The 23,348-nt window shown below is 51.4% G+C and overlaps 10 protein-coding genes across 10 annotated transcripts, besides 13 other annotated features; 3 read left to right on the top strand and 7 right to left on the bottom strand.

Moving 5' to 3' along the window:
- The first annotated feature begins 542 nt into the window (after positions 1 to 542).
- Positions 543 to 567: a microsatellite.
- A 69-nt stretch (positions 568 to 636) lies between these two features.
- ACLA_089050 (uncharacterized protein) lies at positions 637 to 924 on the top strand (the record flags this gene model as incomplete). Its single annotated transcript, XM_001272638.1, has 2 exons — positions 637 to 792; positions 886 to 924. 2 exons carry the CDS (start codon positions 637 to 639, stop codon positions 922 to 924), a joined length of 195 nt encoding a protein of 64 aa, XP_001272639.1.
- Positions 925 to 1,390: 466 nt separating this feature from the next.
- Positions 1,391 to 2,314, bottom strand: ACLA_089060 (uncharacterized protein; the record flags this gene model as incomplete). The annotated part of the gene is made up of 2 exons (XM_001272639.1): positions 1,391 to 2,153; positions 2,259 to 2,314. 2 exons carry the CDS (start codon positions 2,312 to 2,314, stop codon positions 1,391 to 1,393), a joined length of 819 nt encoding a protein of 272 aa, XP_001272640.1.
- Positions 2,315 to 2,986: 672 nt separating this feature from the next.
- Positions 2,987 to 3,012: a microsatellite.
- Positions 2,987 to 3,013: a microsatellite.
- Positions 3,014 to 4,417: 1,404 nt separating this feature from the next.
- Positions 4,418 to 4,814, bottom strand: ACLA_089070 (uncharacterized protein; the record flags this gene model as incomplete). The annotated part of the gene is made up of 2 exons (XM_001272640.1): positions 4,418 to 4,669; positions 4,794 to 4,814. The coding sequence occupies 2 exons, from the start codon at positions 4,812 to 4,814 to the stop codon at positions 4,418 to 4,420; spliced, it is 273 nt and encodes a 90-aa protein (XP_001272641.1).
- An 807-nt stretch (positions 4,815 to 5,621) lies between these two features.
- Positions 5,622 to 5,641: a microsatellite.
- An 85-nt stretch (positions 5,642 to 5,726) lies between these two features.
- Positions 5,727 to 5,747: a microsatellite.
- Positions 5,748 to 6,668: 921 nt separating this feature from the next.
- Positions 6,669 to 6,698: a microsatellite.
- Positions 6,669 to 6,699: a microsatellite.
- Positions 6,700 to 6,979: 280 nt separating this feature from the next.
- ACLA_089080 (putative signal transducer) lies at positions 6,980 to 9,286 on the bottom strand (the record flags this gene model as incomplete). Its single annotated transcript, XM_001272641.1, has 2 exons — positions 6,980 to 7,425; positions 7,489 to 9,286. The coding sequence occupies 2 exons, from the start codon at positions 9,284 to 9,286 to the stop codon at positions 6,980 to 6,982; spliced, it is 2,244 nt and encodes a 747-aa protein (XP_001272642.1).
- Positions 9,287 to 9,618: 332 nt separating this feature from the next.
- Positions 9,619 to 9,672: a microsatellite.
- Positions 9,673 to 10,893: 1,221 nt separating this feature from the next.
- Positions 10,894 to 10,921: a microsatellite.
- An 895-nt stretch (positions 10,922 to 11,816) lies between these two features.
- Positions 11,817 to 15,462, top strand: ACLA_089090 (putative RNA binding protein Jsn1; the record flags this gene model as incomplete). Its single annotated transcript, XM_001272642.1, has 2 exons — positions 11,817 to 12,055; positions 12,129 to 15,462. 2 exons carry the CDS (start codon positions 11,817 to 11,819, stop codon positions 15,460 to 15,462), a joined length of 3,573 nt encoding a protein of 1,190 aa, XP_001272643.1.
- Positions 13,234 to 13,259: a microsatellite.
- A 745-nt stretch (positions 15,463 to 16,207) lies between the features above and the next one.
- On the top strand, positions 16,208 to 17,647 carry ACLA_089100 (MT-A70 family; the record flags this gene model as incomplete). The annotated part of the gene is made up of 1 exon (XM_001272643.1): positions 16,208 to 17,647. The coding sequence occupies one exon, from the start codon at positions 16,208 to 16,210 to the stop codon at positions 17,645 to 17,647; it is 1,440 nt and encodes a 479-aa protein (XP_001272644.1).
- Positions 16,751 to 16,774: a microsatellite.
- Positions 17,648 to 17,892: 245 nt separating the features above from the next.
- On the bottom strand, positions 17,893 to 18,714 carry ACLA_089110 (ubiquitin carboxyl-terminal hydrolase; the record flags this gene model as incomplete). The annotated part of the gene is made up of 1 exon (XM_001272644.1): positions 17,893 to 18,714. One exon carries the CDS (start codon positions 18,712 to 18,714, stop codon positions 17,893 to 17,895), a length of 822 nt encoding a protein of 273 aa, XP_001272645.1.
- Positions 18,715 to 19,082: 368 nt separating this feature from the next.
- Positions 19,083 to 20,228, bottom strand: ACLA_089120 (putative mRNA decapping hydrolase; the record flags this gene model as incomplete). The annotated part of the gene is made up of 3 exons (XM_001272645.1): positions 19,083 to 19,330; positions 19,408 to 20,064; positions 20,147 to 20,228. The coding sequence occupies 3 exons, from the start codon at positions 20,226 to 20,228 to the stop codon at positions 19,083 to 19,085; spliced, it is 987 nt and encodes a 328-aa protein (XP_001272646.1).
- Positions 20,229 to 20,890: 662 nt separating this feature from the next.
- On the bottom strand, positions 20,891 to 21,292 carry ACLA_089130 (uncharacterized protein; the record flags this gene model as incomplete). The annotated part of the gene is made up of 2 exons (XM_001272646.1): positions 20,891 to 21,109; positions 21,215 to 21,292. 2 exons carry the CDS (start codon positions 21,290 to 21,292, stop codon positions 20,891 to 20,893), a joined length of 297 nt encoding a protein of 98 aa, XP_001272647.1.
- A 667-nt stretch (positions 21,293 to 21,959) lies between these two features.
- On the bottom strand, positions 21,960 to 22,955 carry rex4 (putative 3'-5' exonuclease; the record flags this gene model as incomplete). Its single annotated transcript, XM_001272647.1, has 2 exons — positions 21,960 to 22,566; positions 22,627 to 22,955. 2 exons carry the CDS (start codon positions 22,953 to 22,955, stop codon positions 21,960 to 21,962), a joined length of 936 nt encoding a protein of 311 aa, XP_001272648.1.
- Positions 21,974 to 22,002: a microsatellite.
- Positions 21,974 to 22,003: a microsatellite.
- Positions 22,956 to 23,348: the final 393 nt, after the last annotated feature.

The following is a 23,348-nucleotide window of genomic DNA, read 5'->3' on the forward strand; positions in this document are numbered from 1 at the left end:
TGACGGCCGATACCCTGGGGCAGTCAACATATCTATCTCCTACAAGCCCAACACGGTCCGCGTTCCCTACCATATGAAGAGAACCCCGGAATCGTCAATATGGACGACGCTCCCAACCAGCAGATATATACACATCACTAGGACCCAGACTACAACTCCTCTCCTAGATACCCCCTCAGGCCTAGACCTTCACCCCTAGTCGACAGCCGACACTTAGGCAGCTTGCCCTTGTCAATATCGAGCACCTCAGCATTCCAACCCACCAGACCTTTCTCCTTGAGAACACACCAGAAATGAAAACACAAACACCCAAGCATTCCGGCCCCCTCCCACAAAACACAAAGCCAGTAAACACACCGTATTCCCCACCGTCACAAGACTCAAGAGACACCACACCAGCGCACCCGTAGACAATAGGGCATAGGCATCAGGATCAGGTACACAGCTCACCCCCAATCCCTTGCATGCCCTCCACGAGACAGGTTATAAAAACCCACGAACACATCCCACCTCCCCAGTCCAGTCACCCAGACTATAACCCGCAAAGCCAAAGCCAAAGCCAAAGCCATAAAACCCGAATTCCAACCTGCAACCTCACCCAAAATGCAATTACTACCAACCCTCTCCCTTACCGCAATGGCGCTCCTCGCAGGCTTCGCGGGCCTTGTCGGCGCCGCCCCTGCCCCAGTAGCGGTAGCCGCACCAGACCTCATTGCACCGCCCTCCGGCACCGATACGGGCAATTCGCTCTGTCTCAAGGGATTTCTGGCGTCGTCGTGTCCTGGTCGATGGGTGAGTTCCCCCCCCCCCTCCCCCCTTTCCTCCTTTCTTCCATTATACTGGGTACTGTATTCCGGGAGGACCTGGGCTGATTGGAAATATTAGAATGAGAAGGATCGGAGCTGCTGTATCTCGGATGATTGAGTTGGAGGAGGTGGTGGGTGAAGGGTGTGTTCGTTGTATATATTTGGTTCCTTTCTCCTTCTCTGCTTGGGTCAGTGAATGGAGGCATGGTTGGTTTCGATTTGGTCTGGGTTCTAGCTTGTTGCGGAGAATAGTAGACGAGGTTGCGTGGTTTTGACTGGCATGAAGGATGAGTTGCAACTCGCAGGAGCATTGCAAAGCTAGCTACATGCAATGATGTCATTGCCTACTTTCGAAAGAAGCCATGTGTATGCGTGTGATGGAGTGACCCCCATATAACACCCTGGATTAGAATCCATCTATCTGGTCATCCGCCCAAGACTAGAAAATAAAGCGCCGAGGAAGATGAAAAATAGTTTCGCCATGTCCATTATCCGTCATATCATATCCGCTCATTTTTTTTGTTAAGAAAAGTCTATGTTTCTGTCAAAGTGTGCAGCTGCGAAAGGTACCCGCACGCCCCCGTTCAAGACCCAGATCGCATACCCTTGGAGGGGTCTCTCAGACTCATGGGCAAGTCGAGAGTACTTGGAGCCTTACGCTCCATCACAGTGGACACCTTCGCCGTGGCAGCCTCGTTCCAGAGGGAGCTGCTGGCGGGGAAGATCGAACCGCTATCGGACATGTCGACGGCGGTGACCGCACCAGCGGGCGTGACCACATGAGGAACCACCAGCTCCACGCCCTTGGTGGCAGCGGCACCACTGGAGAAGTAGGGATTGTGGCGGGGAGGCAGCGGGCGATAGGACGCTTCGTACGCGTAACTCATGTAGTCGGACGCATTGCTGCTGACGGACGAGGCCGTGGTGGATGGGGTGTGGATCAGAGACGGCAGAGGCGCCGTGGCGCTCATGAGCGTCGAAAGACTGGACGAGCTGCGGTGGCCGGCACCATAGCGACGGTTTGGAGAGGAGGATTCTTGGCCGTGAAATTGAGAGAGATAGTTCCATGCCTCCGAGGACGCCAGCGACCCCGTGGTACTGAAACCAGGGGTCGCAGGTATTACCGGCTTCCATTCGGAGGGATCCTGATCTACTCTGGAGTCCTGGAGCTCTGTGGGTATGCGGATGGCTGCGGTGGACTTGGTGGGAACTCTGGTGGGAATCCTTGGGGCCACAATGATTCGAGGAGACATGGGAGGAGAGGTTGGGGGGGAGGAAGAGTAAGACATGGCGGCTGTCGACGGAACGGACGCCAACAGTGGCTTGTGCGAATCCTTTCGACGGCAGCTGTTGATGAATGGTGTAAGCGGAGCTCATCAGAGGGATTGGGGTGGGTTTTATAGTTCGGAAAGGAAAAGTGATATACAAAAGTAAAGATAAGGGATGACATACCTTTCACTGCAGTATAGTAGAGAATTATCTGGCACAGTGATCTGCCTCTCACACATGGCACTGGGAGAGACGTTAGCCTGATGCTCAAGATAAAGAATATGTCCGGTATGCAAGGGTCGGTGGCAATGATAAGGGCAGGGGATTGGGCCAATTGGCCGACACAGCGACAATGGCTGCTGAACTGTGCTTCACACAGGAAGAAAAGGGACAGGGATTGAGATAACAGACGGTTAACCACATACCAGAAATTCAAGAAACTGGCCGCCATGCCGGGCTGACGGTCGTCGTCTGCCTCAGGACGTCTGATTTGTCCAGAGCCAAGCTTCGAGATAGGATAAATCGTAGAAGACGTGCCTTTCCGATGGAGTGCTGGACGAGAAGATCTCACTTTCGAGCCATTAGATGAGGGAGTGCGGCGATGATGAAGCTGGGGGTTGGCTTGAGTCATTGGATGGCGGTGAGTATGTATATACTCGTCAAAGATCTAGAAGGGAGGATAGTCCAATGATGGTACTGGGTACCTTGCGCCAGAAGGATGCCGCGTTCCAATGGGCTGGACGCCGAGCGACTGGAGTGGATCACGAGCTTAACCCCTAAGGGGGGGAGGGCCACAGTATGAGGGATTTGCACCCAGGGTACGCAATTGGATCGAACAATTGTCTCAGAAGGTTGTACTGCTGCGGAATTGAGGGAAATTCTGTGATCGCCTTGTTTTTGAATGATGCGTCTTTTTTTTTTTTTTTTTTTTTTTTTTTGCGTTTTGGTTTTGCAGCAGATGATATCAAAAAGATTCGCCCAAGGAATGCGGAGGGGGGAATATAGCTCTCTTTTCTCTCTCAGACCCTCAGACCCTCACAGCCGAGCAGTGGCGAGCTCGGAGCAATGTAGTCAGTGCAATTCTTGGTTGAGATAACAGCAGCCGATAAGCTTTTTCCTGGGAGTGCAAGGCGTGAGTCCTGTGACACATGAATGGGTCAGATAGGTCACAGTTGAGTTGCACCAAGCGGCAGTAGGCAGGCTGGGAGGCCCGTTATCACGGGCTTCTGAATGGGGGAAGATAAGGAGAGTGATAGGATAGTACTAGTAGTCTGTAGAGGGTCTCCCAGAGACTTGGAAGGGCACACATACTAGTGACGATGAAGGTGATGTTTGATCTTCTTTCTAATTTCCTCCTCCGTATTTCGATAATAATGCTGGTCTCTGGAATATGCTGAGACGTGCAAGTTGAAGTCGATAGTCAGTGGATATGGGCGTCGACCAGCTGACTGGTAGTAGCCTAGTAGGTAATAGAAATAGTAGGTCGGAATGGGACAGGGATAGCCACGGCAAGAAGGGGTCCAGTAGAAATTGGATGATCGACGATAAGTCCGGAGTAAAAAGAGCTAATTCTCTTGATGAGTGATAGATAATATGATAATAAGAATAGAAGATGAAGTGAGATCAGTGAGCCAAAGGATGAAATGACAGTGGTTATGTAGCCAGGCTGGTTGAAGACGGTGGTACTACTACTAGATAGACTAGTAGCAGTAACTCCGTATAGGTATGATTATGAGGGCGACTACGCCGTCGTATAATTGGAAACCGAGAGTCTAGAAGCATGGTGGACGCAACTCGTCAGCCCTTGTTGGTTCTGGGTGATCTCCCAGCACAGCTTTTTTTTCATCACAAATGATGAACCCTCCAGTCATGATGGGCATCTCGTCTCATCGCTCGTCAACGCTTTGTCGACAGAGCAGAGCTGAGTCACGCCATTATTGCTGGAGGACTTGTGATTGGCCCCGAAACGACGCAGCTCAGATGGTCTAGAACGGGATTGGTGCCTGGGGCATCCATTGCAACGCGCAATGTCTGACACAAACAATGCAAAAGTGGCTTACCTCACCAGTCGGAATCCGGTAGGTTTGGCGGGGATGATGTGCAAATGCTGCAACTGCAAGCCTGCAAGTTCCTCACGCCCGTTGCTTCTGGTTCAAAGCTTCTAATTATAGGAGCGATGAAGTTATGATCGGGATAGAAAGGAAGGAAAGAAGGCCAAGGACTTCAGATGAGATGAGACAGCTTCACATTCTTATGCCTCGTCCTCTTCCACTCGATGAACCTGAGAACAGCCATGACCCTGTCGGCCTTGCACTCTTTCCTCTACCAAATTTTTTATTTTTTTACTTAACCGATAGAGCCACGCTTATCGGGCCACGATAAGTCAACATCCAAAAACCAATCATCCCACTCACGTTGATGCGCGTGGGTGTCTTGGCGAGTCCTGACACACTCTCCCCGCCGGATTCGCCAGAAAACTGGCATTCTTTCGGGCATCCATGATTCAGAATCGACGGAACGGTTGACGAACGGTCCGCCGCGACAAGGGCGAACGCATAGCTCTCCACCCTGAAGCGGCCGAGACTCAGAGAGTTCTAGACATTCAGGACACTAGGAACACTCAGCCCGGATGAGGGTTGCGTCCCTCACTCCATAGAACAAGGGCACGTTGTAGGAGAAGTCGGGAGGAGGTGTGATTGATCCGATTACTTTACGTACGTGCATCTCCAGATGGACCATTGAGAGAGTCTCTGGAGCTCTGCAGGCGATAATAAGATTAAGACGCCGTGGTATTATCCTTTTGGTTGCGACTTGCGACTAGCTTGATAGAACGACAGTCGTGCCATCCAATGATTCATGCCATATGGCATCAATCAAGCGCTTTGGGATAACATGAGTTGATGTGTATTGTTGGTCCTTGCTGGCTGCTGGCTAAACTAGCCCTGCATTGATAATAAGTATTGGCCATTTCAACACAGCCTTTGCTTTATATGAGGCCATAAATTGTTTGACTTTTTTTTTTTTTTTTAGTATTAAGTACTCCGTCAAAGTACCCTGGGAGAGACAGCATGGGACTATTCTGACTCCTCAGTCCGTACGGCAGTCTCAATTCCACTCCACTCGTCAGTATAGATGGGTGCCTAGATACCCGTTCAAAAATATATATCCTCATGGACACTGACACTGATGGAGGGGCACCATGGCGGGGAGGATCTACACTACACGACACCACCTTACAGTCTCACGGTGCAGAATGTGGGCTTGCAAACTAACAGTCAAGTAACAAAGTAACACCTTGATAGAGTATCAGAGACCATCTGAACCAATTAAAAAAAATAATAAAATATAATAAGATTACGCATTCAGTTACCTTATGATTATGACACGTCCGGCTCCATCCAACACACTCAACAGCTCCCACACACCTCACGGAGTCGTCCAAGCAGTATCTAACTATCTGAAATAGGAACTCTGGCTGACGACCACACCAAGGTTGTAGGTACAGCAGGTCAACACCGCAACTGGCTAATTCAACTCCTGCAGGACCACACACACACACACACACAAACTCGCCCTCCACCTTTTTCTCCCTCTCTCTATGTCTCCCCATCAAAAGTAAATTCCTGTATCGCACTTGCGTACCTCGCGGGGGAAGAAGAAGAAGAAGAAGAAACAAAAAAATCACGCAACCCGCCAACCACCACCCAGCTCTCGTCGCACAGCAGAAAGCAACGCTCTGTCCTTCGTAGGACACATGCACCGCGGGATTCGACCCCGAACGCTTTCCGCGAGGTTGCTCGTGTGGTTGTGCGATGAGCTTGGTTTGTTGGCTGGGCTGGGTACATAGAGCAGGTAGGTAGACGCTATGTGCTAGGTACACGGCAGCATGCACGAAACGCATTCGAAATAAGGCGGCCTGATGCTCCGTACAGGATCTGGTGATACAGACAGAGCTGGGGGAGGGATGGAGGTGGGTTTGTCTGGTATCTAACTAGGTAGTCACTTGTATGTAATACCGACCAAGGTACTGACTATCTACTGACTACTACTGGTGGTGTTGGGCCCAGGGTTTGCCTGGATACTGTACTGTTTTTTTTTTCGATGAATTCTATGGGTCAGGTAGGTATAGGTAGAGGAGTGAGTGAAGTGTCTTGACTGTCGCGGCTGGCATGGCATGTCGATCTTGAGGACCATCGTCGCTGTCCACATTCCATATTCGATAATCGCGATGATCTGGGGTTCTAAAGCCGGACAGTGAGTGAGTACATCGGTACTGAGCTACTGACGGAGTTGACTAGTACTGAACTTTCCTGAGGGCTAATCGCAGGGTCCTCGCTAGTTTTTACATCAATACACTGACTGCAACCCTAACTGCAACATTAAGTGGATGGGATAGAAAGAAAATTCTGTCTTAAGCTTCACATGCCGCCATAGCACCCAGGGACCACAACCACTCAGAACCCCGGATAGAGCCAGGTCCCGCCGTCTTCCGCTCAGGGTCAGCTCGAACTTTGGCTCTGTAGGCTAGAGAGAGGGATTTGGTAATCGTATGCTCAGCGAACTGATGATGTTGATGATGATGATGTTGACGGTTGTGATGTGATATGATGTGATGTGATATGATCATGCAAGGGAGTTATGTATGAGGTGAATAGCTGTAGGTAGGGGGAGGTGATACTTAAATAGCGTGTCGAAGACAGTTAATGGTGTAATTGACTCAATTAGCACCAACACCTAACAGAATATCAATGTGATGCAATTCAGATGGGTATCTAGCGTCTACACTACTCCGTAACCTAATCATACAAACTCGACCAAAACTTCGCTGGGCTCCGGCTCCGTACACCCCGCTTCCTGCTAACATTCAAGGTAAAATATATCCAATGCTTGCAGCAAACACTCGATCATGGTTTGTCAATGTCCATTGGCTCGCCGCCGCCTGCGGCCACGGGACCTGGTGTAGCAGGAGGAGGAGGAGTTGGAGCAGACGGATTCGAAACACCCCCAGGCGTCTTCGCCTCACTGGCCTTGGGTTTCTCTGCCGTAGCAGTAGTAGTAGTAGGGGGTTGGTTTTCAGTGTTCTTGTCACCGTCCCCGCTACCGGCCTCTTTCTTCTCGCTTTCTTTGGTGACACTTGGCGCCTGGGGATCGAGAAACCGCTCGGGGACCCCACGCGCGGCCACTCCCGCAGGCCCAACATAGCAGCCAAGCATGGGACTCCAGGCCGACTTTTGAGCGACGGTGCGTCGGATCTCGCGATACGCGTAGGCGTTCGCAAAAGGGAGCGATGTCTCGGGGTCTCGATACCGCGACGGTAAAGACGTGATGACGCAGAGCGACGAGGATATTTCTAGCAACATGTCAGCCTAGTTTTCTTTGATAAATTGAGCCGGGAGAGGCATTGTGCACGTACTAGTTAGCCGAGGAGGCTTCTTGGCATTGAAATAAATGCTAAACTCGCGACTCTGCGCCGTCTCTTCATCGAAATTCTCGAGCACCGTTAGGAATCGTCCTGTGTGCTCAACAACCGGAGGTGGAGCAGGGATTTGCGGCTGTGGTGCTGCCTCATTCGGAACAGACGGCTGATCCACATGTATCTCGGGAGCCACTTGCTCTGGGTGGGGAGCTGCCACTGGTGCATCCTGTTTTTGGTCCGTTGGCGCCGGTGTGCCGGTCACATCCTGAGCAGTGGGTGTTAGAGTAGCAATCGTAGGAGCCACTGGTGGTGCAGATACAGGTTGATTGCTCGTTGGTACTCCAGCAACCGTGCTCTCAGGAGCCTTATCCGAGGGCGGTGCTGGCGGCACGTCCGGCTTTGGCTGTTCGGATATCGGCGCGGGTGGCTCCTCCGGTACTTGTGGTGTCGCTTGCGCCGGAGCATTCGGTGGACCGCGCGGCGTTTCTGAACCGACCGCTGTTGTTTCTTCTTCTTTTGGAGCTTCGTCGATAGGTTTGTGCTCGATTGGTTCTTTAGCCGGTCCTGTCTCTATTTTTGGTGGCTCCGTTTCGGAAGTCTTCTCTTTATTTCCTTCGTCAGGTGCGGATGTTGATGGCTGAGTCGCTAGATCGAGCTTCGCATCTGCTGTAGCCGCGGCCTCCGAACAAGGCGGAGGATTGTTGGAGACGGTGCTCGAAGGGTCCGGTATCGTCCCTGGGTTCTGGGAAGCCTCGAGATTTTGTTCAGGCTTCAAAGGAGCTGCTTTGTCCGCCGCACCGTCTTCGCCAGTTTTTACCTCAGAGGCATTGTTATCTGGCTTTGGCTGTGAAGAAGCACGCTCCGCAGAACCGCCTTGCGCAGTCTCCCCAGTGGCAGGTTTCGCTTCCTTCTCCGACTTCTTGCTTTTCTTGCGCGGAATCTCCTCCTTCTCTGGCTTTGGCGTAATGTCAACTTTTCCGACACGCGTTAAACGGCCATCAACCCACGTAGCAACACCGCTCCAGTAAGATATGACCGGCCCCTCGAGGCGTCGGTTCTGTAGTGCCTCGATCTTGGCTCTTCTTTCCTCCGCCTTCCTCTTTTCCATCTCTTCCCAGCGACTGAGGCTCTTGCTGTTCAGCCTCTCTACTCTTTCGGCCTCTGCAAGACGGTCCGCCTGTGTCATCTTCTTCGGTTTCAATAGGGCCTTCCGTTTAGCTGCTTCTTCCATGGTCGCAATCAACCGGATCCGCTTCTCTTCGCTATCCTTGAGTCGCGCATGGGTAAGTTCTTTGTTCTGCATCGTCTGTCGACGAGAGGACGACCGCGTCGGCCCATCCTCAACCGTAGGCAACCACGAGATCCGCTCTGATTTCTTCTTGGGTCGGGGCGCCGGCACCGCGGCGACAGCGGTGGGATCGATCTTGACCTTCTTGCGGGCAAGCTTCAGCCGTAGGTCGTCGCGGGCTCTGCGTTTCTGTCGGTCGACCTTGACTTGCTTTTCAATCTCCTTTTCCCCCTCGTAGTCGTCCTCGCGGGCACTCGGTCCCTGGTCTTCCTCGTCGGAAGATGAATCCAGTCCCATATCTTCGTCCTCCCCAGCTTGCTCAGCGGCGTCGATGGAGAATTCATTGTCGTCATCCACTTCTTCGAAAAGGAGCGCGAGATCGTCGTCTGCCTCTGCGTTCAGCAGCGTGGACATGAGACGGCCTGCTGTACTCCGTCTCGCGCGTCCTTGGATGAGTGACTCAACTACCATCTCCTCCTCCATAGGGGTGTCTTTGTCGTCCGCCATTGTTATGTTTCGTAATTGCCGAAAGGATGCGATGGGCGTTCAATTCGAGGGGTGCAACTGACTACCTAAGACGGAGAGATAATGACATCGAACGCTATTCAGAGTTCAAATTCCGTTTTTCGTTTATTGATAGATGTAGATCCAGACCCGATAAGAACCGCGTTAAGCCATAATATGTTTAAGAATGAAGGTAGCATTCAAATGGTCATAGATGGAAGCGCGAGGCTTCGGATAATGTCAGAAGCTATCGGGGCGGTCGCAGAAAGTTCAATTAACCAGCGCGTTGGTGGCGGTGATGGAGAACGGGTATATGGTGGGTGCCTCAGGCTCTTAGGTGTCGAGGTGTCGAGGTGTCGAGGTGTCGAGGTGTCCAGGTGTCCAGGTGTCCAGGCCCCAAACCACTCAACGCCCAGTCAAACGCACGAACTATTGGAAGTTTTGGAACGCGGGGAGCTAAGAAGTACTACTCCTATGGGCTATGATCCTATCCCGTATTCCTTATGGTCACTTGTCACCAGGAGCCAGTTTGCTCCGTAGATTGTTTCGTATTGTCAATCACCCAGGCCAAGGCGCGTTTCAGATTGCCGCTATTATTACTACCGCCAATTGGGAATGCCACTCTCTGACACCTGTCTTGTTGCACATGGGTATAGACTATAGATAGATACGGTCGCGCGAACGAACGGGTAGATATATTTTGTGGCCCAGGCCCATTTCTACTACAGGTAGTATAGGAGTTCCGAATAATACTTTAAAAACGATTGAAAGTGGTTGTCGTAGGTTGTTCCTGGATTGATTGACTTTCCGCAGGTCAGGGAACCACGGACTCGCCCAACAGTAAAGTAACTATCAACAGCAGAACCTCCTCTAACTATCTCCTGAGGAAGTGATTGATCCCACTAGGGCAGTGGCTTGATTTAGGTAGGCACAATTGAGCAAGTCGTGAACACCTGTCAGCAAGAAAATTACTGACTAAATACTATACAGCCCTTTCGCTGATTACAGTCTATGGAGACCAAGGAGTACATGGGTGACAACTCGCAATGACTATATACATAAGAGACAAGTGAAGGAATTGATATCCAAGGAAGTAGGGCAAGAAAACCAACGAACCGAGTGAAGACAGGAGCGGGAGACCGGATGCTGACGCGCGATTTGGCAAGCAGATGGGATATCCTACGCACCACAGTGGATCTCCGTGGGAATCGAGCATCTCAATTCTTGAGAGCCGATTCTTCGAGTAGTAAGTCGACAGATGAGTGGTTCCTCCGCAGGAAAGAATCTGACAGGCAATGTGACTTCAGAAAGAAAAGAATGCTTAGAGTCAGATCTCTGTTTACAGGAGTCCAATATCCCCCATTATCCTGTCACTCAGGTAATCAGGTATATCATAATAATATAATATCATATTCATATCATTGTCGTCTAGGTAGTTGTATAGACTAACTAAGTGGAGGAGGAGGAGGATGACATCGGGATCCGGCAAAGCTCAACCAGCGTGCACCGCCTTCCCTTTTCTGCCTCTGTAACTCACGAGAACTACTCAACTTACTGTGTACTTACAGTACTACTACTTGGCCTTGCTCTCTCTCTCTCTAACTAGACTATCTTCTTCTCTTCTTCTTCCTCTTCTTCCTTCATCCCCAAATCTTCTTCTTTCCTCCCCTCCCCCCCTCCAAAGTTCAATCCCATTTCTTTCTTGAATAATTATTTTCCTCCATTTTAAGGATTTTTATTTATGACTCGCTTGTCGTCTGTCATTTCTCTTTGACTCCCTTTGTTCTCTCTCTCTATCTTGGCGTTGCCTCTCCTCGGAGTCGCGCAACTCGTTTCCAGCCACCTCGTCTCTTTTAAATCTCCGTTATTAATCGTCGCTTTCCGTTCTCTCGCCCACTCGCTCGGCCGGTTATCCTCTGAATAACTTCCTCGTTTCTTCACGGTGCTTTCCGAGCGTTCCTACGAGGGATTATAGTGATAGATTTCCAATTCCGGAATCATAGTACACACCCACTCTGGGGCTGCGGCACTTTGAAGAAAAGACCTCAAGAGTCAGACAATATCGTCTCACACTCCGGCTTCCCAAGTGTCGTCAATACATCATAAAAAATCCATCTGTCACACCAGAGACTCATTGACACTCATCGTGCCACTCCGCGTGGAAAATTCGGCGCCCCCCGGTTCTTCAAGCTTACATATTCTCCTGCATCCAAATCGTCCGGGTCTAACCCCACTACGAGAACATCTCAACAATTGCTGGACCTGTGATATAATCAGACGGCTCAAATTGATTTTCGTCGACAGGTTCTTCATCTCGAGCAAGTCAATAGTTGGCGCTTCGCAATATCCCGACAAGTTTCTTCCCAATCTCGTCGTGTACCACATGATTCGTACGAATTTGATTTTGCATTGAGATACAGCATTCTATCCGATTTTCTGTTCTGAACTATCGTCGTTCATACATATCGTTATATTCGAGGTCCGTGAAGAAAGAATAGGTCCGCCTTCTCCAGGTGGAGGGATATAATATATAATGCTTCCCGTTTCGCGACCAGAGGGCCACATGAACCTCAATTTCATCCCGACTGCTCAACCGATGTCTGGACCTTCCACGGGACGCAGCTCCCCTAGCGACTTGTCCGCATCTGCCGCTGTCAAATCGCCATTTGGACCCGCAAATGGCCTGGGTAGCGCAGCGGGTGCCATTGGAGGTGCGCGGTTAGGGGCTGGCTCCCCTTCTCACGAGCTTGGAGCTCGCCTGTACTCGAAACGGTAGGTTGCAACATGCGAGGATGCCACAATTGTCAAATGTGAATGGTCTGTTGATTATCGTTCTTCGCTCTAGTGCCCGAGAAATCCAAGCCGAAGAAGGTGTCTCCCCAAGCATCTGGGGCCCTCCAACGAGTGGCCATTCCACTCCCTTGCGCGAAAACATCCCCGAATCTCCCAGCCAGGAGGGCTTCCCGGACCTGATACCTACCACAACCAGCTCGATGAATGGCCCCGCACGAAGGGCCAGAGCCGGTACAGTTCCCTCACGATTCTCCCCCGTTGGTGCTCTGAACGAAGCGAATCTGCAACAGCCCTTTATTTCTCAATCGTCTCGGCCTACGCCTTCGACCAGTCCATTCCGGCCCTCCGGAGTGTCTGGTATCGAGACAAGCGCAAGGACGGCGACAACTGCCGCCCCAAGCGGTACGGGCAGCCTGTCGCGTCTGCGAGCTGGCTCGATGCCACAAAGGACAAACTACCTTGGATCGGCTAGTCCGTTCGGCCCTTCTCTGTTCTCAACGAATTGGTCAAGCGCCAGGGACCGAGCCACAACCTTGACGAGCATTCGATCCTCAGAAGGTCCTGCCTCCCCCAGCCAATCTTCATTCTCGAGAGATGGCCTCACGGACAGTGATGTTAAGACTCTGGACTACCTGGGTCTCGCGGAGACCCCTCAACAAGCACGAGCCAATCTGGTGGCGAGATCATCTGTCGATGTCCTTCTCCAGCAACAGGAACAGCAACAAGCATCCGCGCTCCCACCGTTGCTTGCTGAGCTGGCCATGATGAAGAATAACAATCGTTTCCGGTCTTATTCCGTCAACGCCAAGGAGAAATACGCGGATGATGAGGACCTGGAGTACGCATCCCGCTATTCTCAACTTCCCTCTGGTACTGTCACTCCTTCCGCCGCAGCGGCAGCAGCCCAATTGGCTGCCACTCAGGCTCAGATCCATCAACACAATCTTGCCGTTCAAGCCTTCGCCAACCATGCATCGGTCAACCGCCCGAGGGCCAGAACTGCCGGTATTCTAGAGGCCCCTCCTCAACGATCATCCATCCGCAACTACCTTGCCACCCCATCTCGTCTGGAGAACAGCTTCAGCGCGGCTGATCTCCATATTGCGGAAACCGGAGAATACGATGAGCTGTCCGAAGCCGTGCAGCTGATGAACCTCGGTGGTGGTGGTGGTGGTGGCGGCGGCCCTAATATGGATATTAGAGCCGCTGGAGAAACTGCAGATGAAGGTAATCAGGATGGACCCACTCGCGCTTTGTGGATTGGTAGTATTCCCGTCTCGACGACTGTCACCTCCCTAGAGGCGATCTTTGGCATGTACGGCAAAATCGAATCTACCCGTGTGCTGACACACAAGAACTGCGGCTTCGTCAACTTTGAACGGCTCGACAGTGCCATCCAAGCCAAATCTTTGCTTAATGGCAAGGAGATCTTCCCAGGCGCTGGCCCGGTTCGGATCGGGTATGCTAAAGTGCCGGGTTCTTCTGCATCCGGCACCCCCGGAACCAATGGTGTGCCATCTTCCCTTACTCCTGATCCCAATTTCAAGCCTGGCACCTCCGATAGCTTGGACAACTCGGATTTTACGGGCTCGAACGTCCCCCAAATCCCTGCTCTCCCCGACCTTCAACCAGAGATGCTCCAGATAGTCAAGGAATTTGGCGCTACGGAAGATGATGTCTTCAAGATTACAGCTGGGATTCAACGAGCCATTGGTTTCCGAGCTTTTGAAGACGAGATTCCCTCAGTTCCTGAGCCAAGCCAAGCCAGGATGTTCGATGCCCCACGACTTCGAGACATTCGTAAGAGAATCGATAATGGCGCTTGCTCCATCCAGGAAATTGAGGAAACTGCAGTTGCAATGCTCCCAGAGATCGCGGAGCTGTCCTCGGACTATTTGGGCAACACAGTCGTCCAGAAACTGTTTGAATTCTGCTCGGAGGAGACGAAAGAACAAATGCTGGTTTCAATCGCGCCTCATCTTGCCGAGATTGGTGTTCACAAGAATGGTACCTGGGCTGCGCAGAAGATCATTGATGTTGCCAAGACTCCTGCGCAAATGAAGATGATCGCCGAGGCTCTCCGTCCTTATACTGTGCCTCTCTTCCTTGATCAGTACGGCAACTACGTCCTGCAGTGCTGCTTGCGTTTCGGTGCCCCGTATAATGATTTCATCTTTGAGACCATGTTGAGCCGTATGTGGGAAGTTGCGCAAGGGCGGTTCGGTGCCCGCGCCATGCGAGCCTGTCTGGAAAGCCACCATGCCACAAAGGATCAGCAGCGGATGCTTGCGGCAGCTGTTGCTCTTCACAGTGTTCAGCTTGCGACGAATGCCAACGGTGCCCTCCTGCTTACATGGTTCCTGGATACATGCACATTCCCTCGTCGTCGCACCGTACTCGCTCCTCGGCTCGTTCCACATCTGGTCCATCTGTGCACCCACAAGGTCGCTTACTTGACCGTCCTCAAAGTCATCAATCAGCGTAATGAGCCTGAGGCACGTGAGATTGTACTGAACGCTTTGTTCTTCAGTCCCGGTGATGAGACTCTGGAGAGGATCCTCAGCGATCAGACATCTGGCGCCACCCTGATCTTCAAAGTGCTGACCACACCGTTCTTCGACGAATCGATGCGTTCGGAGGTTGTGAAGAATGTTGCCAAAGTGCTCACCCAGTTGAAAGCCACTCCGAACCAAGGCTACAAGCGCTTGATGGACGAAGTTGGATTGTCCTCTCGTGGAGGTGCTCGTGATAACCACCATGGGCGAGAGCACGTGGGTCATGGAACCAATGCTGAAAAGCCACAACACCGTCCAACTTCTCGGCAAGCCCCACCACCCATGGACAGGCAGTTCAATGGACAATTTGCACCTGGCCTCCTTGCCCAGAACCCGGACAGCATGAGACCCGGCTCCGAGCAGCAGCCAGGCATGGCACCTTTTGATCCGTATACCGTCAATGGGGCCAACGGTTTGAGCCCCACGGGTGCAGTAAACCCTCTGAATGGACTAGCTGGCATCAACGGGGGCGGGTTTGTCCAGGAACCCCTGATGCCGCTTACCCAGCAACAGCTACAATACCAAGCTTATTTGGCGGCCCAGTCCCGGGGCGTCTCCCCAGGTGGTCTCTATCCAAGCCTTGGCAATCCTAGCTTTGGCTACCCAGCTGGTACACCCTCTGTGGATCCTCTTCGACAATCTGCTCCGTTGCCTGGAGCACCCGCTCAGTTGCTGAACCAGCAGGCGTATGCGCCCCAGCAGTTTAGCCCCGTCATGAGTACAGCACAGATGTACCAATATCCTCCCCAGTTCTATTCTCAGACACCCCAGGCCCCTGGACAGTCGGCCGGGGGACGTCGCGGACGTGTAAGTCATTCCCAAGCATGCTAGGCCCACCACCCTCGAAATGAAATCTGAAAGCTAACATATATTGTTCTTCAGCGTTGATGTGCATGTATGACGTTTTTGAGCCAATTTTATGATGAAATTTTACGTTTTGTACAAATTTTCTCCTTTCTTGTTTGTTCTCAGCATGGAACAGAGAGGAAAGCCTGGTTTTCTTGAGCGAAACGACCCTACATACCTAGACCGACGCTGGACCGTCTCGGGGAAGGGGGAAAGAGGAATGAATCGTGGAAAAGTATTGAAATTGGCATCTGCTTGAAGCATGTAGTCTCATTCTCTGACAATGCGGCTTTGTGATTACTCGCATCCTTAGGAGCAAGTGCTTCGAATCAGTTCAGTTTTTTGTCGGCATTGGTTTTGTCTTTTTGACTTATGACAGCGATCATTATGTATGTCGCAGCTCGCCTTGCGCTCTTGGGCGTCCACTTGTGACATCAGGGTTTATATCGGGTCTTTTGTTGTGAATATGTGACAAATGAATATAGTGTTTTGTATGATAGCGAGGGTAAACTGTCATTCTGGGTTACAGTATAAAATCATTGTCTGTACCTACTGAGTAGACGTAAAAAATCCTCCAACGAAAGATCCCATAGCTTGCTGGTTCAATCGTGTTGAGTGATAAAAGGTGGTATTGCTGATACCGTTCCGTTTGAAGATATCCCAGTCGGCATAAAATTCTCTTATGGTCCAGTGCATCACCATACCACCCAAGTCCTACAGCCATGGCATCATGGTACAATCCTCCATCCTTTACCATAACGCAGCAAATACAATCTTCCTGATCGACATTCCTGCTTCTATTGCCCTCGCACAGGATTTGTCCGCAGTCCAGCACGGACCACCGACTTCAGCATGGAATTCTCGACCTGGGTCTCCGTCACCCCAGACAAGAAACCATGCGAGACCCGCCCTATTATCGTCAGCACCTCTAAGGGAGCCGTACGGTGCGTCGACGGAACCCAAAACAGAAGCTGCGCGCGCAAGAGTCCTCGCGCGGACTCCCGCGTCCGAACGCGTCTTGCAGACTGAGACCATTGAGCCTCTGGTTCGGGATGCGCTGGCAGAGCTCAAGCGGGATGTCCCGAGGAGCGTAGATTGGTGTTTGGAGCGAGTCCTGCAGAGGCACGAGGCAGGAAGCCAGCGCTCCGCGAAGAGGAAAAGAGATGCCGTGGCCGTGCGGAGCGACGCAGCCCTCCCCATCCCGGACGATGAATGCCATTGCTTTGTGGATCCTAGCAGGAGCGTGGCTGCGTCCTGGCACACCCCGTTGCCGCCTCCTCCTCCTCCTCCTCCTCCTGTTATCCTCTCGCCGGAACCAGATGGAAATGTCTTCGGATCCATGTCGGAGCTGTGCAATATCGTGGTCAGGAATCCGTCTGCGGAGCAAGCGCTTCTGGACATCCGATGCACGGCAGGTGCGGAGACTGTACAGCCGCAGCAGACGCATCAACAAGTATATCTCGTGCCGCCAGCGTGCAGCTTCCTGCTGTGCACGTTGCCTTTGCAAGTCGAGGGGCCCATTCCTGGCCTTCCGCCGAGTCGGAAATTCAATCTGATCCTCCTCGACCCGCCGTGGGCGAATCGCTCCGTCCGCCGCAGCGGCCATTACCAGGTCCAGTCGCGACAAGGGATGGATCTGTTGGGTGGGGGTCTAGGGGCAATACTCAAGACGCACATACAGGACGGCGTCGCGGCGCCGTCCCTTGCGGCGATCTGGATCACCAATGCCGCGAAGGCGCGGAAAGCGGCATACGATGCGTTCAGCGAGGCGGGCCTTGCTGTGTGTGAGGAGTGGGTGTGGATCAAGACGACGACGCGCGGGGAGCCCATCACGCCGGTGGAGGGCGTCTGGCGGAAGCCGTATGAGATTCTTGTGATTGGGAGGAAGAGGGTCTCGGGCTGCGAGGGTGCTGGTGTTGTGAGGAGGGTTGTTGCTGCGGTTCCGGACGTGCATTCTCGGAAGCCGAATCTGAAGGAGGTCTTTGAGCGGGTTTTTTTTGCGCAGCTGCGTCGGGCATCTGCGCCGTCGTCCTCTGCTGGTTTGGTGGGTGATACTTGCTTGTCGTATTCGGCGCTGGATGTGTTTGCGCGGAATCTGACAGCGGGCTGGTGGGCTTGTGGGAATGAAGCTTTGAAGTTTAACTCGAGGGAATGGTGGGAGCAGCCTTGAGTATGAAATATACGATGGTTGTTCTGAAATGAGCCTTGGGGACCTCGTCTGTACAATATGCTGGCAATATGCCCAATCTGAGCTCACAGTATGGGCTACGGACTAGACAAGAGATCAATGCCGGTGACTTTGGCACCCTGGCAAGATTCCATATTCCGAAAGTTATGTAACGACGACGAATATCCTGCAATCTAATTGTATGCTCCGCAGTATGCCATGCAAACCAACAACTCCCCTGAACTAACCTACTCAAACGAAGGCCCCAGACTGACCAAACTAAACCTCAAATCCGGATTCCCTCCGGCAGCCTCCGTCTTCAAGAACCTCCTAACCCCCAAATCCAACGCCTTCTCACTCAACGCATCCTCATCCGCCGCCAACACCCCCCTCTCCAAGGGCCCCTTCCTCCGCCCATCTAGCTCCCACAACCGCCCATCCGCCCCCTTCACAAACGCCACAAAGTGTAGGTCGACATTATCCTCCGCCTGCGGCGCCGCCGTGTCCCCCAGCCGCGCCGCATCCGCATGCGCGCTCTCCAACGCCTTGCTCTCATACAGCAGATCCGCTCTCGCGACGGGCGCCAGCGGCTCCGCCTCCCGCAGCAGCGAGTCTAGGTCCGAGCCTGGGGTGATGTGCTTGCGCGGCTCGCCGTTGGCGACGGCGTGCAGGAGGCCGATGAGCCCGCAGGCGTTGCGGATCGTCTGCTTGAACCACATGACGGGCTCTGTGGGTCCGGAGCCTGTGTATTCGGGTAGGGGTTTATCTTCGGCGATGCGGGAGGCTTCGTAGGTGGGGGAGACGGGGAAGACGAGGAGGAGGGCGTGGGAGGGTCGCGGGACGAAGGCGAGGAGATCTGGTTCGTCGATGGAGTAGACGTCGATGAAGCCGAGGGTGGGGGGTAGACCTAGTTGGTGAACGAGGTGGGACATGACTTCTGGGTTGTTTTCTGGGGAAGGGGGAGGGGATGTTAGTATACTGAGTAATTCGACTTGATGCTTTTGGGAGGGGTGTGTACCGAGGGGCACGAAGGCCTTCTTTGTGTCGGGGACATCCACATGGTCTGTCATGGTGGTTTGATCGTATCGAACAGGGAAGATAGATGTCCAGAAGTCTTGGGTATTATGAGAGGGACTTTAGAGAGTGCGCGAGGTGGCATGTGTGAGTTGTGAGGAATGTTGGTGAGGGGTGATTGACGTCGGTGGTGCGGGGTGGGAGATCTTCCGCGGAGGGTAAACACACAGAGAACAACTGGTCAACGATTGATAGGAGAACCATATGCATATTGAATGTATACAGACAGGATCGCTTGAGGAATCACTTGAAACTGGAAATAATGAGATCTCGATATGTGAGGTATTTTTCTATTCATCATCACGTTTAAGCCTGGATTTCATCAAAACCAGAGGGTCTATGATCCTCGCCATGGTATCGTTACTCATTTGCCAATCGTTGGCTTCAATCCTCTTTTCAAGGGATCGTAGATGGTTGTCCACAGCTCACTGGCTTCCCCGAGATAGTAGGTCAAACTAACATCCGCTAGACTTGCATCGTCGTCACCAGACATGGTCTCCAGTTGCGAAATGAGATTCTCCAATCCAAAGGCCTTTCCCGTAGCTTGCGTAGCACCTGCCTCAAGCATGACATTGACCACGTGGATATGGAAGTGATAGTATGTCGGTTGATCTATATCAATCATAAGTGACATTCCAGCAGCTTGCACGAAAGGAGAACCCAGGAGTGGGCCTTGAGGATTGACTTACAGTGCACATAAAGCTTAAGCTGATCTTGCTCCAGCTCCGGATACATCTTCACCGTTCCCTCCAACAATCTCTGCCTCAGGTAGCGTAACCAGGGAACGTGCTTTTTCTTCAAGTCCCGCAAACTCCATATATCTCGCCGCAGGGGAAGACCAAGGAGATGCAAAGATCCCATAGTCTTTCGATCCCAGTTGAGATCGGGAAGCATCAAGAACCCATCATCCGGGCCCTTGCCTGCATCACGAAGAATCACATCCTCCTGCTCCGTCCGGCCCTCGAGTATATTGAACACCCAGTTCAATCTCCCTTCCTTCCGCTGCACGCTCATGTACGGCTGCACATAGTCGCGGTAAATCTCCGGTGTCTCAGTGACCATGCGTAACACCTGGTCCGAGTACTTCTTGATATGCTTTTCCGTGCACGGCCAGATAAGGTTCAGTTTAAGGTCATAGGACTGCTGGTCGTCTTCCCTTGTACCTGAAGACGCAAGATACCATCTGTATATGTCATTGTCGCCGAGATTGTTGACCTTGCTGATTGCAGCGTGGAAGGCCGTCAGAACTTCAAGAGATTCGGTCGCGAATGGTGCTCGTTCGGCAGTGAGGATGCCTTGCTTGCCATCAATCAATCCAAGTATGGCAATGCGTCGGCCATTCTGGTCTATATAGCTTGAAATATCAGTTAGAGGCGGACCGAATATAAGACGCTAGAAATCGGAATGCTGTGCGGGGAACAGCCGAACCTTGCTTGAGGAGTCTTCTCACTTCGAACTTGGAAATTAAAGCCTCCGGAGCAATCTTCTCATCACAGTTAAGCTCGTCCATTGTGATTATGGGGATGCGTGTAGAGGACAGTGATAAAGAAGAAGAAGATATTTCCCCAGGTTGGTAAATTGCTTGGGCACAATCTATAGATTACTGGGCGGTCAGCCTTATCGATACCAACAATAAGTTGCAGCTGGACCTGATATATTATTGGGATCAATGATCTATGAATTCAATTATGGATTCTTTATCAAATTGCATGGTATTCTGAGATAGGCTGGCAGCTTGAAAGGGCCATCGTTCCAATATTGCTGGGTGCAACTATCCGACCACTAGCAAATCAACCCTAGCTTGCACATCTTATTGCAGCTGACCGCACGATTGGTGTCACTTGGGGCATGTTTTTCCTGCACGAAGAGATTTGAAATGATGGACTTGATACCTCGCGTTGCTTTGTGCCCAGAGTTTAATGGTTCTTTTATAGTGTCCACGCCAGCTCAGGGTGGTGGACACAAGCTGCTCCGTTCCCGCAGAACCTTCTGCACAAGACGACTTGTCGTATCGATTGTACATGCGAGTAATTGTATCAATGGCCTTGTCATCGATAGTGCAAGTGAGGTAGATTTGGCCTGCCCTCAGGGCTCATATAAGGCGTGAAAAGATAACTCAAACCAGCTTACTCAAGTAGAGACTTTTTTCTCATCGCTGGATTGCATGTGTATCTAGATTCTATGGTCAGCTCTATGGTCTCGAACGAGGATTGTTTCACATACAGCTTCGGCCATCTTTAGCCATTCTTCAACACCCTTAACGAAAGGGTCATCGGCTGCTGGCACCTCTTCATGACCCCAAACCATGAAGTCGTCAAATGTAGTCTGTTTCTCAAGGATCTTGACGGGCTCTTCTTGTTCAGCTTGAGTATCGGCTTCGAAATTCTCGTTCTTTCTACTTTGTGGTAGTGCACGATCTGTAGGCACTCCGACAACGCCTGGAGAGTCGGGTTAACCACCGTCTCCCTCCGTCGTCTGGCGTCATTTAAATCATACCTTGATACCCTTCTGGAAGCGCAACCCGTCGGCCTCGCAGTCTGCGCCCCCGAAAGTATGCAATCTGCAGGTTCTCATCTTGGCGAGTGTCAGCACAAGTCGAGAGAATAGTCGGATTGCAATCTATCGCTTATTGTACCTTTCTCGTCGGTTATAGGATTCCAGAAACGCCCTGACGTCTCAACAGGCCCATCATGATGAATCCTGCAGGGAAGAATATTAGGAGTGCAACTATCTGTCGATTTTGCATTCTCAGGGCTAGATGACTGTTCTTGTGTAGGTCGAATGGCAAACATTTTCTGAGGATTGGTGTCCGCGTCAAGGAGAAGCGTTAATTGTTGTTCCAAAGCGTATGTAGCAAAGGATATTAAGAAACAGCGGTCTTTTTAAACCGACATCTCTGAATTATGAATAGAGTGCTGTGCTGTTTTGTTTAATTGTCCTTGGATGAGGTTGTCGAGACTCTTGTCCAAGTAAGATACGCGACGCGTTGCCCGCGTTAAGTGGAAGTGGAGATGCACCATCCCGAAAGGGTCATATTGTTGCAAATATCGTCGCTCGAGACACCTCGACGATGTGAGAGACGACCTAATAGAAATTGCAAGGGAAATGAACTATTTACTTATGAGAAGCAGGATCGTTTCACCCAATCATTTGTAGTTGGATCATTGGCAACATGGTATGTACATAAGTGACAAAAGCCTAGGGGTATATCACATCATTGAAATGATTGCTCAAGTTACAATCACCTCTTGCGAGTCTTCTTCTTCTTTTTCTTCTTCTTCTTCTGTTCGTCTCCTTGGTCCTTCTTCTCAACAACGACCCGAACTGGCCACTTCTTGAGATGCTCACGCTCGAATCCGTCCTTATCCCGTCTGTACAAAAGCATCGTCGCCTTGGCATCTTCCACACTAGAGTGCGCTCCATCCTGAATCTCTAACCCCAGGAATTCGGATGCCAGCATTTTCAGACGAGGAGAGCCACCGCCCGCGATCTTTCGGTAAGCAGGGTGCTTGCTTGTGTCTCTAATGTCGCGCTTGTGATGGCTCAAGAGAAGCGCATCCAAGTCATTGCTCACAGCATGTCCCACTAGTATCCGCCCATCCAAAATTTCCGCAACCTCTTTCTGAACAAGCTCAAAAGATCTTGCGTCCACCATATGCTTGGGTGCAATTCCGCTCACATGTGTCCGCCAATCTGTAACCATTTCCTTGGGTCGCACATATGAATCGTACACCTGCTCGCCGTTGAAATTGACGATACTGACGCGTGCGAGGGCGGAATCGTCATCGGGGTTGGGACCGACTCCCACCATTTCGCAGTCCATCGCAACATATTTACCTATTTCGGCACTGGAGAAAAATTAGTGGACGTCCATTGAGCAAACAGCGCCCGCCAGCTTAAGCACTCACGTAGGTGAACGGCCCTCATTAACCTTCGCTATTCTTGACTCTGTCCGCGTCTTTTCGGAAAGTGTTGCTGTAGAGCTCTTGCGGGATATTGTTTTCACCGTGGAAGCTTGGGTGCTCTTGTCCCCTCCATTCTGGGTTCCTTCAGACATCGTTCTCTTCTTGATGGGTTTCTTCTTGTTTCCTAAAGTATGCGTCCTTGGCTTCTTGACAACAGCATTCTCATCCTCGCGGTCCGATGTCTTGCGCTTTTTCGAGGCGGAGGGAACGCTTTCCTTTTTCAGCGTCTCCTGAAGTTTCTTCCAATTGCTGGAAAGATTCTTGGCATCCATTCCAATAGCGAGCGTGATACTATAGCATCATGTACAGTTGATGAAAGAAAAAAAAAATCCGTCAAAAAAGAGAATGAGTGTATTGTTGCTGCATGTCGGATTCAAGCATTCTCGAAAAGTCGGCGATTAGATAGCGCTAAAAATTTGGACAACCTCAGGCCCCACTCAGGCATTCAAAGTCTGGAACGCCAAAGATTGTATCTAGATTATGGTGTTTCCCTTTGCGAGCAGAATCCAATAATAGTATAAAAAAAAATAAGTGTATCTCTATCGTTGGACAAATACTGAGTCTTAGAGCGCAGTAATTTTTCTACTGAAACTCAATTGAAGTGTGAAGCAGTCTCTATATTCGTCCAGATTGACCAACACGCTTTTGTAAATTGAACAGACAGA

The sequence above is a fragment of the Aspergillus clavatus genome, genomic scaffold (genome assembly GCF_000002715.2).
Source record: "Aspergillus clavatus NRRL 1 1099423829798 genomic scaffold, whole genome shotgun sequence".
Lineage (NCBI taxonomy): Eukaryota > Fungi > Ascomycota > Eurotiomycetes > Eurotiales > Aspergillaceae > Aspergillus > Aspergillus clavatus.